The sequence below is a fragment of the Aquarana catesbeiana genome, linkage group LG09 (genome assembly GCF_042186555.1).
Source record: "Aquarana catesbeiana isolate 2022-GZ linkage group LG09, ASM4218655v1, whole genome shotgun sequence".
Classification (NCBI taxonomy): domain Eukaryota; kingdom Metazoa; phylum Chordata; class Amphibia; order Anura; family Ranidae; genus Aquarana; species Aquarana catesbeiana.
The window spans coordinates 76,562,635-76,578,810 of NC_133332.1; the positions used below are offsets into that span (position 1 = coordinate 76,562,635).

General features: G+C 43.7%; 2 protein-coding genes across 2 annotated transcripts in view; both read right to left on the reverse strand.

Moving 5' to 3' along the window:
* LOC141107816 (4-galactosyl-N-acetylglucosaminide 3-alpha-L-fucosyltransferase FUT5-like) overlaps window positions 1-11,480 on the reverse strand; it is an 82,936-nt gene extending 71,456 nt beyond the window's left edge. The window contains exon 1 of the mRNA XM_073598815.1: window positions 11,353-11,480. The gene's annotated coding sequence lies outside the window, so the exon portion shown is untranslated. The remainder of the gene's footprint in view (window positions 1-11,352) is intronic.
* On the reverse strand, window positions 692-11,485 carry LOC141107817 (3-galactosyl-N-acetylglucosaminide 4-alpha-L-fucosyltransferase FUT3-like). Its single transcript, XM_073598816.1, has 2 exons — window positions 11,353-11,485; window positions 692-1,866 (listed from the first exon to the last, which is right to left on the reverse strand). The coding sequence occupies exon 2, from the start codon at window positions 1,845-1,847 to the stop codon at window positions 798-800; it is 1,050 nt and encodes a 349-aa protein (XP_073454917.1). The 5' UTR covers window positions 1,848-1,866; window positions 11,353-11,485; the 3' UTR covers window positions 692-797.
* Window positions 11,486-16,176: the final 4,691 nt, after the last annotated feature.

Below are 16,176 nucleotides of genomic sequence, written 5' to 3' on the forward strand. Positions count from 1 at the left end.
TAAGTACAGTGGGTAGCTGTGAGTCAAGCCTGAGGGATCCAGCGGGTAGCTGTGAATCCAAGGAACCCAGCAGGTAGTGTGGGTGAAGCTTGAGAAATCTATCAGGTAGCTTGGAGCTAACCTTGAGGATCTACAGTGGGATACTGTGAGTTGAGCTTGAAGATCTACAGTGGGATACTGTGAGTGAAGTTATTGCCATAGGTGACAGCAGTTGCTACAAGATACAGATCGCTGCATTCAGCTTAAAGGCCCTTTTTATGTGTTGCTGTCTGCTTAGTTCTATTTTTGCCTGTGGAGTCTGCCCAGTTGCTATTGTATTTGCCTAGGAGTGTCCTGTTCATTTTCAAAATTGACTGGAGCCCATCTTTCCACCTTGCACTACACCCACCATGCCTAGTAACCTGCACCCTGAGGAGGAATGTCAGCTCTCCCTGGCTCTGGGGGTCACCATCAGGCCCTTGGAAGATGGGGAGAACGCTACATCTGGAGTTCAGTCCTATGTATATGCTTTATTGGCTGATCAATTTCTTTATCTTTATTCTACGGCATATCTATTTGCACGAATAATGTGCACCCCATCAGAGGAGGATTCAGTTGTCAGTTTTACATAGTGCATTTACATTTAGCTTAAACAAAACCATCTTGTGAAATGAGAAAATGAGCAACAAATAAAAACACCATTACTAAAAACTGTAAGTACAACAATATTTTTTTTACTTATATAAGTAAATAAATAAGGGGACAAGTAAAAAAAAAAATAGCAAGTTTGAAGTTTTTGATAATTTGCTGGTAGATCTTTACAAAGAGGTGCCATTTTCCAGAAACCATTTTGCTATGCTAGGAATGACTTGGTAATGAGGACCATTTTTTAAGGCCGTGCAAACCTGACAGTAACTCAATTGCCATCCACCCCCGGTCTTAACATAATATCGAGATCTCCAGTTGAAATACTTTTTATATTTCTCATCATCTCTGTCCAGCTCAAGAAGGTACATTGCCAGGTCCTTTGGGCTTGAAAAATCATTGACATGAATAAAAGCTTCACCAGGGACAAAACGTTCGTAGTTCTCACGGGAGGTTCCTAGCACAACTGGCAAGGTCCATGTGCCAAATGCATTTGACCAGAGTTTTTCAGTGATATAATCTTGAAAGTTCGAATTCTCAAAAGCCAAGTAGAATTTATACTGAGAAATGGTCTTATGGAAGTCATTCCACGTCAGTGCAATGTGTCCTTTACCATAAACATCAATTGGAATATATTTTTTCAGTTCTTCATAATATGCTGTCCTCCAGACACCAGGGTAGAACTTACTAACTACCCAAGCCACCAGTTTGGATTTGTTTGGGATGGTGATATTTCGTGGCTCTTTAAAGGCTATTATCTGACCATAGGGCCTGAAGATATCTGCATCCTTACGAAATGTCAATGTCATGTTAAAAAGGCCATCCAGCAAATGTAGGTTTTTAATGATTAGTGGTGGCTCCATGTTAAACCAAACCCAATGCTGGAAATTAGGTCTTGGCTCCTGGGGCAGTGATCTTTTATCGTACATGATATCTACATGATGCATGACCACGGCATCAGCAATACTGTAGAGATTTCGGTTTGCTGTTAGTTTGCAGTCTGAGATACCAAAATCAGTCTGGCATCTGTCCAAAGGGAAGTGGTCTCCAAAAGGCCAGACCCAAACCAGAACAAGAATCTCGTTTTGTCTTTTTGGAAGGGGAATATATGTTTGTTGAGTTTTCAGTAGAGAAAAATCTGATTTATTCCAGAAGTAAGAAAATACGACCAAAGCAAAGAGTAGCAGAATTAGGGCCAGTCTTGGATTGAGTAAGAACTTCATAATTAATACAGTGACCTCCCTGCATGAGACAAAGAAATATGTAAGAAGCCAGTTTACCCCCAAACTTACAGCTGAAATATCGGTTTTAGGTGTCCTGACCTATTTTTGGCCTGTTTAGTCAGAAGTGTATTCATAGGCATAACCTTTTGCTTTTGTTAGGGTACATTCCCGCTTAGACAGTTGTCATCAGAATGGGTGCCCCTCATGTTCAGATAACAACTGTAAAATTTGGGATTTTTCTTTACCTGCTGTTCTTCTGGCCATTGGTAAAGCTGACAGAGGTTGTAATCCTTCCTTAGTTTGCCTAAATGCATTGTAAGCATTTCTACTTGCACCTTGTGTTTTTCACCTGTTTTCCACCTGTTTTTCACCTGCATAAGATGTACATTTATCATGAAGTTTCATGGTGTCATTTGTTGCACTGCACAAAACCTATAGTATAGGGGACCCGGTCCTGCCCCAGGGGACATGTATCAATGCAAAAAAAAGTTTTAAAAACGGACATTTTTTCGGGAGCAGTGATTCTGAATGATGCTTAAAGTGAAAAAAAAAAGTGAAATGTTTCCCGTGCTTAGAACAGTCCCTGCACAAAATGACATTTTTAAAGTAATAAAAGTCATTTAAAACTGCTTATGGCTTTAATGTAATGTCCGGTCCCCGTAATATGGATGAAAATCAGTGAGACAAACGGCATGGGTACCCCCCCAGTCCATTACCAGGCCCTTTGGGTCTTGTATAGATATTAAGGGGAACCCTGTACCCAAATTAAAAAAAGGAAAGGCGTGGGGCCCCAGGCCCTCTGAGCAGCAGTATACAGGCGGTGCAAACAAGACAGGGACTGTAGGTTTGTTGTTAAGTAGAATCTGTTTTTAATTTTGAACTGGTACATTTTTAAAGTGTAGCTCCAGCCAAAAAATCTATTTTTAAGCTTTTTGGAAAACATAGGGAAGGGTTATCACTCCTGTAACATTTGTTTTGCTGTCTGTGTTCCTCTTCAGAAGATTTCACCTCACTTTCTGTCCCAATGACAAATGTTTTTTGACAATTTGGGGTTTTTAGTGAAACAAGGATTGGTGATAAAGCATCAGTGGAGAGGAGTTTTTTCCCATATTAACTCTTACAGTTGAGAATTTCCCTTCCTAGGGGTAGATTTCATCTCACTTTCTGTTGTCTCCTTCCGTTTGCAAGTAGGAGTCGTTTGTAAGTTGGATGTTTGAAAGTAGGGGCCTGCCCTATATACTCTGCAGAAATTGGGGCCTTAGGTGTTGGTGTTGCCACAACACTGTAAGCCCTCACAGTTACTCTTGGTGGGCGCAGGAACAGGCTCTGCTGTGAAATATTAGATCAAGTATTGTAATTACATGCCCCTGTTGAACAGGGTCAGAAAAATTGGGCCTTTGGTGGTGGTGGTGCTGGTGCCACAACACTGTAAGTCCTCACAGTTACTCTTGGTGGGCGCAGAAACGGGCCCTGCTGTGAAATATTAGATCAAGAATTGTAATTACATGCACCTGTTGAACGGGCAGAAAAATTGGGCCTTTGGTGGTGGTCGTGTTGCCACAACACTGTAAGTCCTCACAGTTACTCTTGGTGGGAGCTGGAACGGGCCCTGCTGTGAAATATTAGATCAAGAATTGTAATTACATGCACCTGTTGAACAGGGGCAGAAAAATTGGGCCTTTGGTGGTGGTGGTGTTGGTGTTGCCACAACACTGTAAGTCCTCACAGTTACTCTTGGTGGGAGCTGGAACGGGCCCTGCTGTGAAATATTAGATCAAGAATTGTAATTACATGTCCCTGTTGAACAGGGGCAGAAAAATTGGGCCTTAGGCACTGGTGCCACAACACTGCAACCCCTCACAGATACTCTAGTTGGAGCGCAGGAATGAGCCCTCCTTCAAAACATTGCATCAAAAATTGTAATTACACACTCCTGTTAAACAGGGGCTGAAAAACTGGGCCTTTGGCACTGGTGCTGGTGCCACAACACTGCAACCTCTCACAAATACTCTAGTTGAGTGCAGCAACGAACCCTCCTTGCAAAATATTGCATCAAAAATTGTAATTACACGCCCCTGTTAAACAGGGGCTGAAAAATTGGGCCTTAGCCACTGGTAGCTATCAGCATGATCATTGAGGAGGAAGAGGATAGTCACTCAGCATCAGCATAGGCAGTCTTGAAGGGATCTGACATTTCAAAAAAAATTATTCGGTTACATCTGCATCAGGTGCTTGGTAGCTGGTGGTGATCCAAGACTGATTCATTTTTATGAAGGTTAGTCGATCAGCCGAGTTAGTGGACAGGCACACCCTCTGATCGGTTACAAAACCTCCAGCAGCACTGAATGTGCGTTCCGAAAGAACACTGGATGCAGGACAGGCCAGTAGCTCAATTGCATACTGTGCAAGCTCTGGCCAGTGATCCATCCTCAAGACCCAGTAACCCAGAGGATTTTCGGTGGGAAAGGTGTCCAAGTCAGATCTTGCCCCTAGGTATTCCTGCACCATGTAAAACAGACACTGGCGATGGTTGCTGGAATCAATCATACCTTGGGGCTGCGGACTAAAAAATTGTCTGAACGCATCGGTCAGATGGCCACCTTCTCCACCGCTCCTTCTTTGACTGACCGAAGCCTCAGCAACACGTTGTCCAGGAACAGGAGTTTGTAACCTCCCAGTCTCTGGAACATGTTGCACAGATCTTTCTGCAAGGCCTCCCGAAGATGTTTCATCCTCTGCTCCCTCTGCGACGGCAAGATAAGGTCCGCAACCTTACCCTTGTAACGTGGATCAAGGAGGGTTGCCAGCCAGTATTGATCCCTCTCCTTGATACTACAAATATGAGGATCCTTCCGTAGGCTTTGCAGGATCAGGGAGGCCATGCAGGGTAGGTTTGCTGAGGCATTCAGACGGAGTCCTCTGGGTCACTAAGGACGACATGATCCGCAGCCACCTCCTCCCAGCCACGTACAAGTCCATGGGTTTCTTGGGACTGTAAATGATCCCTTAAAGACTGCTGCTGATGCTGAGTGCCAGGCTCCACCTGCATGCTGACACAATCCTCCTCTTCCTCCTCCTCCTCGTCCACCTCCTGTGTGATCAGTGGGCACGTAGGAACACTGTCTGGATAAAGGGGGCCTTGAGAGCTAAGGATGTCCTCCTCTTCCTGCCTCTGTTCTGCCTCAAGTGCCCTGTCCATTATTCGACGTAGCGTGTGCTCCAACAGGTGGACAAGGGGGACAGTGTCACTGATGCATGCACTGTCACTGCTCACCATCCTCGTGGCCTCCTCAAATGGTGACAGGACAGTGCATGCATCCCTTATCATGGCCCACTGGCGTGGGGAAAAAAAAAACAAGCTCCCCTGACCCTGTCCTGGTGCCATAGTCGCACAGGTACTCATTGATGGCCCTCTGCTGCATGTGCAGCCGCTGCAGCATGGCCAACGTTGAGTTCCACCTGGTGGGAATGTCACAGATTAGGCGGTTCTTGGGCAGGTTAAATTCCTTTTGGAGGTCAGCCAGCCGAGCACTGGCATTATATAACCTGCGGAAATGCACACAGACTTTCCTGGCCTGCCTCAGGACATCCTGTAAGCCTGGGTACCTGCCCAAGAACCACTGCACCACCAAGTTAAGGACGTGAGCCAAACAGGGCACATGAGTCAGTTGTCCCTGTCGGAGGGCAGAGAGGAGGTTGGTGCCATTGTCGCAAAGCACCATACCTGCCTTAAGCTGGCATGGCATCAACCACCTCTGAACCTGCCCCTGCAGAGCTGACACATCTCTGCCCCAGTGTGGCTCCTGTCCCCCAAGCACACCAGCTCAAGCACCGCATAGCATCTTTTGGCCTGCGTGCTTGCGTAGCCCCTTGAACGCCTATGGAGCACCGCTGGTTCCGAAGTCAAATCATGCATTCGGTGTGCTGCCCTTAAGCTGGCCCCTGGAGGGCATCCTGCCTCGTTGGTGATGTGCCTCCTCCTCCTCTTCTCTCCTATCAGGCACCCATATGGAGTCAGTGACCTCATCATCCACACCCTCCTCATCACTGGAGCAAAGCTGGCAGTATGCTGCAGCTGGGGGAACATGACTGCCAGATTGCTGTCCTTCTTGGGCACCCCCTCTCTCTGGGCTCACGTTCCAGCCTTCCTCTAGCTGGGTACCATCATCGGAGCCTTCAAAACGCTAGGCATCCTTCTGGAGCATGTACCCAACAATGTGGTTAAACAGTTCAGGGGACTCCTCAGGAGGACATGGTGGGGCTAGGGAAGGGGTGACTGATGCCATTAAGCGAGGGATGAGGCCACATTGGCAGCTGCTTTGCCAGGCAAAGTACCCTGAAACTGGGTGAGAGAGGATGAGGGGGATGAGGATGGCTTGGTCATCCACTCTACCAAGTCTTCCGCATGTTGCGACTCAACACGGCCAGCTGCCGAAAAAAAGGACAAGCGTGTCCCACGGCCACATGCTGATGAAGATGCACCGTCTCCACGACCAGCACTGTTGCCTCTAGACACAGAGCCTGCTTGCCCTCTTTTATTGGCTTGTGACTGTCTGTCTCTCCTTGTTGGCCTTCCAGACATACTAATGGCCTGCAGTGAGATGTAGCTGTACAAAGATGGGATGTATATATATACTGATACTGCAGCTAGCAGAATCAACTGCCCGCCTGTAGTATTATTAGTATGAGAATACCAGCAATTGTCTTCAGGTAGCTTTAGGACGTGCAGAGGACGCAGTACACTAACTGTAAATACTGTAACTGCCTGCCTGTGGTATTAATAGGAGCAGAACAACAGCAATTGTCTTCAGGTAGCTTTTATTAACCACTTGACATCCGCGCTATGGCCGAATGACGGCCACAGCGCAGACCTGAATTCCCGGGAGGCCGTCATATGACGGCCCCCCTGTGCACGCGCCCCGCCGGACGTGCGCCGAGCGCGCTGTGATCACCGAGTCACTGAGACTCGGGTGATCACCGATCCGAGTAATGGGCCGGTCCTGGCCCCTTACCATGTGATCAGCTGTCAGCCAATGACAGCTGATCACATGATATAAACAAAAGATCGGTAACCGTTTTTTTTTCTTTTTATTTCTTCTACTCTCGCTGATGGCGTGAGTAGAAAAAAAAGCGGATCACCGGCTCAGATGCGAGAGACATCGGTTCCGAAGTGGAAGAGTCACATCTGCCTCATCTGTGCCACCTAACAGTGCCCACAAGTGCCACCTAACAGTGCCCACAAGTAGTGCCAATCAGTGTCACCTAGCAGTGTAACTGATCAGTGCCCGTTATTGCCACCCATCAGTGCCCATTACTGCCTCATCAGCGTACATCAATGAAGGAGAAAAATTACCTGTTTTAATTTTTTTATAACAAAATATAACATTTTTTTTTTTTTTTAACAAAAAATAAAAATCGTGGAGGTGATCAAATACCACCCAAAGAAAGCTCTATTTGTGGGGGAAAAATGATAAAAATTTCATTTAGGTACAGTGTTGTATGACCGCACAATTGTCATTCAAAGTGCGTCAGTGCTGAAAGCTGAAAATTGGTCTGGATAGGAGGGGGGTTTAAGTACCCAGTAAGCAAGTGGTTAAACACTGTGCAGAGGACGCAGTACACTAACTGTAAATACTGTGGCTGCCTGCCTTTGGTATTAATAGGGTCAGAAGAACACCACCAATTTTATTCAGGTAGCTTTAGGTGCACACTGTGCAGAGGACGCAGTACACTAACTGTAAATACTGTAGCTGCCTGCCTGTGGTATTAATATAGGAATAAAAGAACACCACCAATTTTCTTCAGGTAGCTTTAGGTGCACACTGTGCAGAGAAGAAAATAAAGTAGATATGGCGCCGTTCAATATCCGTGTTGAAAAACTCCCAACTAAATAAATAAATAGTGAATATGGAAGTGATGGTGCAATTAACTTTACAGTGTCCTATTAACCAAAGGAAATACACATATGATATGTTATCAAACAATTATAAGCAAAGTAAATGTCTCTGTGCTGATATACTAAAATCAATGAATTCCAACAAAAAATTTCAATAAAACATTACATGATTCCATTTGTGATTTAAAGTGCTTTAGTGCAAAACCTTGTGGATTAAAGTTGAAAATCTAAATTTAGAAGTAAAATTACAAATAAGGAATATAATATTGCAGATATATGTGCAGTCCCACAATTTTAGGTATCCAGAAATAAGGTGCTTCTGTGCTGGTGAAAAACAATATACCGTATTTAACGGCGTATAACACGCACAGGGGTATAACACGCACATTTATTTTAAGAGGGAAGTTTCAGGAAAAAATCTTACATTTTAAATAAGGAACTTTGAAGCAAAATAAGGGTCAGTGCCCATCTGCAGCCTCACCAGTGCCATCAATGCAGCCTGATCAATGCCCATCTGCAGCCTCACCATTGCCATCAATGCAGCAGCCTCACCATTGCCATCAATGTAGCAGCCTCACCATTGCCATCAATGCAGCATCTTCACCAATGCCTTCAGTGCAGTAGCCTCACCATTGCCATCAATGCAGCAGCCTTACCAATGCCTTCAATGCAGCAGCCTCACCATTGCCATCAGTGCTGTCTGATCGATGCCCATCTACAGCCTAGAGGGGACAGGGAGGGGGGTGGGACGAGCACCGACAGATTACATACAGTGAGAATCTCCTATGATAGACAGAACAGTGGTCCAATGGCGGCCCAGGAGACGGGACTTCCTATTACAGAGGAGATTCTCACTGTATATAATCTCATGATGCTCGTCCTGCCCCCCTCCCTGTCCCCTCCGAGGCAGCTAAAATTGAAGTATTGGCTTATAACACGCACACGCTATTTGCACCCGATTTTCATGGTGAAAAAGTGAGTGTTATATGCCAATAAATACAGTAGTTCACTTTATAAAGGTGATCACAGCATGCATGCTCTTTCCATGCTCTTATTGTGGCCGCACTCACCGGAACTCCCCCCCCCCTCTTGGGGTATGGAGCATTCACAGTATCTGCCACTGTGTAGCAATCTGAGGGCTGGATATTTCCTGGTGTAATAATAGTTGCCAATCATTAATTTAAAGTAGTGGATGCATTTGTTTTCTTTTTTTAGGCTTCTCCACTTTACTTTCATCTGATAATCCTTTTCATGAAGTTTTCTGTAATCCAGGCCTGGTGGTGTGCACGTCGATACGTTGGTGGTTAGCGGTGATCCTCTCTAAAGTCCAGCAATCCTAGCTGTGTTCCAGCTCGCTGTTTCAGGAAGTCACCGGGACCGGTCTGCGTATCTGCAAGCCGCGAACGAAGATTCCGTGGAACCAAGCACAGAATCTTCGTTCGCGGCTTGCAGATGCGCAGACCGGTCCCGGTGACTTCCTGAAACAGCGAGCTGGAACGCAGCTAGGATTGCTGGACTTTAGAGAGGATCACCGCTAACCACCAACGTATCGACGTGCACACCACCAGGCCTGGATTACAGAAAACTTCATGAAAAGGATTATCAGATGAAAGTAAAGTGGAGAAGCCTAAAAAAGAAAACGAATGAATCCACTACTTTAAATTAATGATTGGCAACTATTAATACACCAGGAAATATCCAGCCCTCAGATTGCTGCACAGTGGCAGATACTGTGAATGCTCCATACCCCAAGGGGGGGGGGGGTTCCGGTGAGTGCGGCCACAAAAAGATCACGAAAAGAGCATGCATGCTGTGATCACCTTTATAAAGTGAACTATATTGTTTTTCACCAGCACAGAAGCACCTTATTTCTAGATACCTAAAATTTTGGGACTGCACATATATCTGCAATATTATATTCCTTATTTGTAATTTTACTTCTAAATTTAGATTTTCAACTTTAATCCACAAGGTTTTGCACTAAAGCACTTTAAATCACAAATGGAATCATGTAATGTTTTATAGAAATTTTTTGTGGGAATTCATTGATTTTAGTATATCAGCACAGAGACATTCACTTTGCTTATAATAGTTTGATAACATATCATATGTGTATTTCCTTTGGTTAATAGGACACTGTAAAGTTAATTGCACCAACACTTACATATTCACTGGGAGTTTTTCAACACGGATATTGAACGGCGCCATATCTACTTTATTTTCTTCTCAATCATATACTCCACCTGGTGGTAGTAATTAGTAGAGGCAGCAGTTCTTTTTTTGTTAATATTCACCTCCTTTGAGCGGAATCATTCACAATTTCTACACTGTGCAGAGGACACAGTGCACTAACTGTAATTACAGTAGCTGCCTGCCTGTGGTATTATTAAGAGCAGAACAACAGCAATTGTCTCCAGGTAGCTTTAGGTGCACACTGTGCAGAAGACGTACTACACTAATTGTAAATGCTGTAGCTGCCTGCCTGTGGTATTAATAGGATCAGAAGAACACCACTAATTTTCTTCAGGTAGCTTTAGGTGCACACTGTGCAGAGGACGCACTACACTAACTGTAAATACTGTAGCTAATAGGACTAATGGTTTTCTTCAGGTAGCCGTAAATACTGTAAAAATACCTGCCTGCCTGTCAGTAGTAGGAAGAGAATAACAGGAATGGATCTAGCTAAACTGAATACAGTGTATAAAAAAAAAAAAATATATATACACAATACACTGTAAGTGCAGCTAACTGACTCGCCTGCCTACTCTATCTAACTTAAATCAAATGACACTGTCTCTCTGTCTATCTATCTCTCTCTCAATGCCGGAACACACTACACAGGGCCGCCGTGCAGGCGGCCTTATATAGTGTGGGGCGTGTACTAAACCCCCTAAGCCATAATTGGCCACCGTGGCTTTGGCCAATTACGGCTCTCTGTACAGAGGGCGCTGTGATTGGCCAAGCATGCGGGTCATAGTGCATGCTTGGCCAATCATCAGCCAGCAATGCACTGCGATGCCGCAGTGAATTATGGGCCGTGACACAGCACTCGAATTTGGCGCGAACGGGCCATATCATTCGTAATTCGGCGAACGACCGAACAGGCGATGTTCGAGTCGAACATGCGTTCGATTCGAACACGAAGCTCATCCCTAACAGGCACACAGAGAGATACCATACAGCTGAAAGATTTTTTTAGCGTTGCATCAGCACACCCACATTTGTTATGCAACATAGAATGGATGGCAAGGCATGCATTGGACGCTATATAAAACTGAACAGGAGGTTGTCTTTTTCCTTTGGCAAATAGGGACAAGCTAGCTGAAGAAATATACCGTATTGAATTGACATAGGGGATTCAATCAGCCAAGACACTACAAACTGCAGCCACAACATGTGAGACTATCATTACAGGGTAAGGCAAATAGACAGCACAAGGAATATACCTACACTAATACCTAGTTAAAATGAAACAAACAATTGAAAGCGTACAATGCTTTTAATATTAAAGTTAAATGATTTGACTTTAGTTCCACTGTTAAAGTGGCTCTCGTATAACTAAATCTGCCATGAAATACTGTGCCGGTACAGAAGAAAGAGAATGCTTACCTCTTCTGCTGCCCACACTGCCAAATACCACTCTGATGCAGAGAAATCCTCAGCTGAAGTTTTTCTTCTGAAACTTACAATTCTAGGAAGGACAATCTCCTGTTCACTGGTTCCTCCTGCTGATAGCTATATCACTATAAGACACAGAGAAGTATAATAGGGACAATAGATGGTTTAGTGTAATAAAGTGTATGTTAACCCTAAAATATATATATATATATATTTCAATATGTACATATTTACTATATAAATCCTGTATCATAATAACAAGTAATTTAGTAATAATATATATATACCTTGTATATATATGCCTTGTTTACATAAACAGACCGCCATTCTGCCTCTCCTGTGAACGATTGCGGGTGGCCGGCAGCAATATATATATATTATCTTTTGGTATCTGTTGGTCTGTATACCATTGAGAGCAACTTGTTTTAGCTGTTCGGTAAGTGCGAAAAATATTTGTTGATTCCGTCAAAAATCCAATTCTTTTCTGAGCACTCTACGGTGTTACAGTGCTACAGTGTTATCTCAGCCCATTTGATCAATCCTGAAAAGATTATCTCTGTGAACCACAGAATACCCCCCCACCAATGTTTTGGAGAGGGGGGATGTTCTGTAGTCCCAACAAATTTCCTGTCCTATAGTGCTTCTCTACATATACAGTACAATTACTAAGCAGTGTCAACCTAGAACAATAGGTATGCTACTGACAGGATCAATACAGTTAACTGCTTAAGGACCACCCCACATACAAATACTGCAGCAGGGCGGTCCTTAAGCACAAAATCACATACCTGTCATGTACCACGTATTCCTTAACCACTTCAGCCCCGGAAGGATTTACCCCCTTCCTGACCAGAGCACTTTTTCCAATTTGGCACTGCGTCGCTTTAACTGCTAATTGCGCGGTCATGCAATGCTGTACCCAAACGAAATTTGCGTCCTTTTCTTCCCACAAATAGAGCTTTCTTTTGATGGTATTTGATCACCTCTGCCGTTTTTATTTTTTGCGCTATACACGGAAAAAATTTAGAAAAAAAATGATATTTTCTACTTTTTGTTCTAAAAAAATGCCAATAAACTCAATTTTAGTCATACATTTAGGCCAAAATGTATTCGGCCACATGTCTTTGGTAAAAAAAATGTCAATAAGTGTATATTTATTGGTTTGCGCAAAAGTTATAGCGCCTACAAACTAGGGTACATTTTCTGGAATTTACACAGCCTTTAATTTATGACTGCCTATGTCGTTTCTTGAGGTGCTAAAATGGCAGGGCAGTACAAAACCCCCACAAATGACCCCATTTTGGAAAGTAGACACCCCAAGGAAATTGCTGAGAGGCATGTTGAGCCCATTGAATATTCATTTTTTTTGTCCCAAGTGATTGAATAATGACAAAAAAAAAAATTTACAAAAAGTTGTCACTAAATGATATATTGCTCACACAGGCCATGGGCATATGTGGAATTGCACCCCAAAATACATTCTGCTGCTTCTCCTGAGTATGGGGATACCACATGTGTGGGACTTTTTAGGAGCCTAGCCGCGTACGGGGCCCCGAAAACCAATCACCGCCTTCAGGATTTCTAAGGGTGTAAATTTTTGATTTCACTCTTCACTGCCTATCACAGTTTCCGAGGCCATGGAATGCCCAGGTGGCACAAACCCCCCCCCAAATGGTTAGTATTTTGCAGCTCTCATTTGTTTTTGAAAGTAAAGAAAGACAAGAAAAAAAAAATTTTTTTTTCAATTTTCAAAACTTTGTGACAAAAAGTGAGGTCTGCAAAATACTCACTATACCTCTCAGCAAATAGCTTGGTGTGTCTACTTTCCAAAATGGGGTCATTTGGGGGGTTTTGCCACCTGGGCATTCCATGGCCTCCGAAACTGTGATAGGCAGTGAAGAGTAAAATCAAAAATTCACGCCCTTAGAAATCCTGAAGGCGTTGCTTGGTTTCGGGGTCCCGTGCGCGGATAGGCTCCCAAAAAGTCCCACACATGTGGTATCCCCGTACTCAGGAGAAGCAACAGAATGTATTTTGGGGTGTAATTTCACATATTCCCATGGCATGTTTGAGCAATATATCATTTAGTGACAACTTTGTGCAAAAAAAAAAAAAAAATTGTCTCTTTCCCGCAACTTGTGTTACAATATAAAATATTCCATGGACTCGACATGCCTCTCAGCAAATAGCTTGGGGTGTCTACTTTCCAAAATGGGGTCATTTGGGGGGGGTTTGAACTGTCCTGGCATTTTATGCACAACATTTAGAAGCTTATGTCACACATCACCAACTCTTCTAACCACTTGAAGACAAAGCCCTTTCTGACACTTTTTGATTACATAAAAAAATTATTTTTTTTTTTGCAAGAAAATTACTTTGAACCCCCACACATTATATATTTTTTTAAAGCAAAGGCCCTACCGATTAAAATGGTGGGTGTTTCATTATTTTTTTTTCACACAGTATTTGCGCAGCGATTTTTCAAACGCATTTTTTGGGGAAAAGACACACTTTTTTAAATTTTAATGCACTAAAACACACTATATTGCCCAAATGTTTGATGAAATAAAAAAGATGATCTTAGGCCGAGTACATGGATACCAAACATGACATGCTTTAAAATTGCGCACAAACGTGCAGTGGCGACAAACTAAATACATTTTTAAAAGCCTTTAAAAGCCTTTACAGGTTACCACTTTAGATTTACAGAGGAGGTCTACTGCTAAAATTACTGCCCTCGATCTGACCTTCGTGGTGATACCTCACATGCATGGTGCAATTGCTGTTTACATTTGACGCCAGACCGACGCTTGCGTTCGCCTTAGCGCGAGAGCAGGGGGGACAGGGGTGCTTTTTTTTTTTTTTTTTTCCTTTATTATTTTTTTGATTTTCTATCTTATTTTTAAACTGTTTCTTTCATTTTTTTTTTTTTTTAAATAATTTTTATTGTTATCTCAGGGAATGTAAATATCCCCTATCATAGCAATAGGTAGTGACAGGTACTCTTTTTTGAAAAAATTGTGGTCTTTTAGACCCTAGATTTCTCCTCTGCCCTCAAAGCATCTGACCACACCAAGATCGGTGTGATAAAATGCTTTCCCAATTTCCCAATGGCGCTGTTTACATCCGGCGAAATCTAAGTCATAAAATGCTCGTAGCTTCCGGTTTCTTAGGCCATAGAGATGTTTGGAGCCACTCTGGTCTCTGATCAGCTCTATGGTCAGCTGGCTGAATCACCGGCTGCATTCTCAGGTTCCCTGTTGAGACAGGAGAGCCAGAGAAAAACACGGAAGACGGTGGGGGGGCATTCCCTTCCACTGCTTGTAAAAGCAGTCTAGAGGCTAATTAGCTGCTAGGATTGCTTTTACATGAAAGCTGACTGCTGGCTGAAAAGAATGATACCAAGATGATACCTAAACCTGCAGGCATCATTCTGGTATAACCACTCAAATTCGTGAATGGCGTACCTGAAGACAAAAAAATGGTTAACAATAAAGCACAGTAAACGGTAAAGTATAAAAAATTGCATACCTGAAAAGCAAACATGATAAAACATAATAACAATAAAACATTGCAGAATAGAATACAGTAAAAAAGAGCAGAACAATAGGAGAGAGAATAGAGAGAGAGAGGACAATAAAACGACAACAATTTTTTTTTATTTTATATTTTTGTTTGTGTTTTTTTTTTTTTTTTTTTTTTTTTTTTTTACACTTTTTTTGTAACTAAATTTTATAACTGTAACCGGTTCCAGGTTCGGGTCTCTCAAAATGCGATGGCATCTTGGGAGACCCTGTGAAAGTGTGCCTAGTCTGTGCAATGCTGTACCCTACGCTAATACTCAACTAGTGAATGGTAGCGTTCAAAACATTCACCAATGCAAAGACCAGGATTGTCAGGACAGGAGGGACAATAATATCGGGCGTCACACCTATATCCGCGCTTGCTGCAGACACGACATCTTTTTTGGGGGAGTTCGTTGGGTAGGGGTACTCAGGAGGACATAAAGAAAATGCCTCTCATGCAGCCGACTGCATTTGGTTGGGGATGTGAATGGGGGAATTACGGGCGCTGCAGAAGCAGTGGGTTCCCAATTAGGATTGGCGAATGCAGCAGGAAGGGCATTATGGGCACGACGGGCCTGTGTTTGTCTTCTTCTTGGTGGCAGCGGGACACTACTTGTGCTTGCCACCTCATCAGCTTTGACTACGACCGGGGTGTACTAGGCCGTTCACCAAAACGCTACCAAAAAAACTGTTAGCGATCGCAGGGATCAGGCCTGACTCTACGAACGCTGCAGTTATATGTTTAGTGTTTTGTAAGTGACAGTGATTGATCGATACTGCACTTGGGTGGGCTGGGCTGGGCAGGGCGGAGGGGCAAAACGCAGGTGCTAGCAGGTATCTGGGCTGATCCCGCTAACACTGCGTTTTTGGGAACCCTAAACTGCTGGGGACGCCAGTATAGATCTGATCGGATCAGATATTGATCCGTTCAGATACTATACCACTAAGGGAGGTGTACGGTGCGTGCGTGGGTGTTAGCGGTACTGGCGCTAATCTGACGCTGCCTGGGGCGACGCATATCACCGCCGGGCGATCAGGGGGCTAAACCTTTATTCGGTAATAAGCGGCGGGTGCCCTGACACTATTAAAAAAATAAACAAACTAACCAGCGTCACCTGTAACAGTTATACGGTGATCAGTGGTGAAAGGGTTAACTAGGGGGCAATCAAGGGGTTAAAACATTTATTAGGTAGTATATGGGGGTCCCTGTCGCTATAAAACGCTGACGGCGAACCTAAATATTTACCTC

Coding starts and splice junctions, on each gene's coding strand:
- LOC141107817 (XM_073598816.1), bottom strand. CDS start 1,847: ATGAAGTTCTTACTCAATCCAAGACTGGCCCTAATTCTGCTACTCTTT.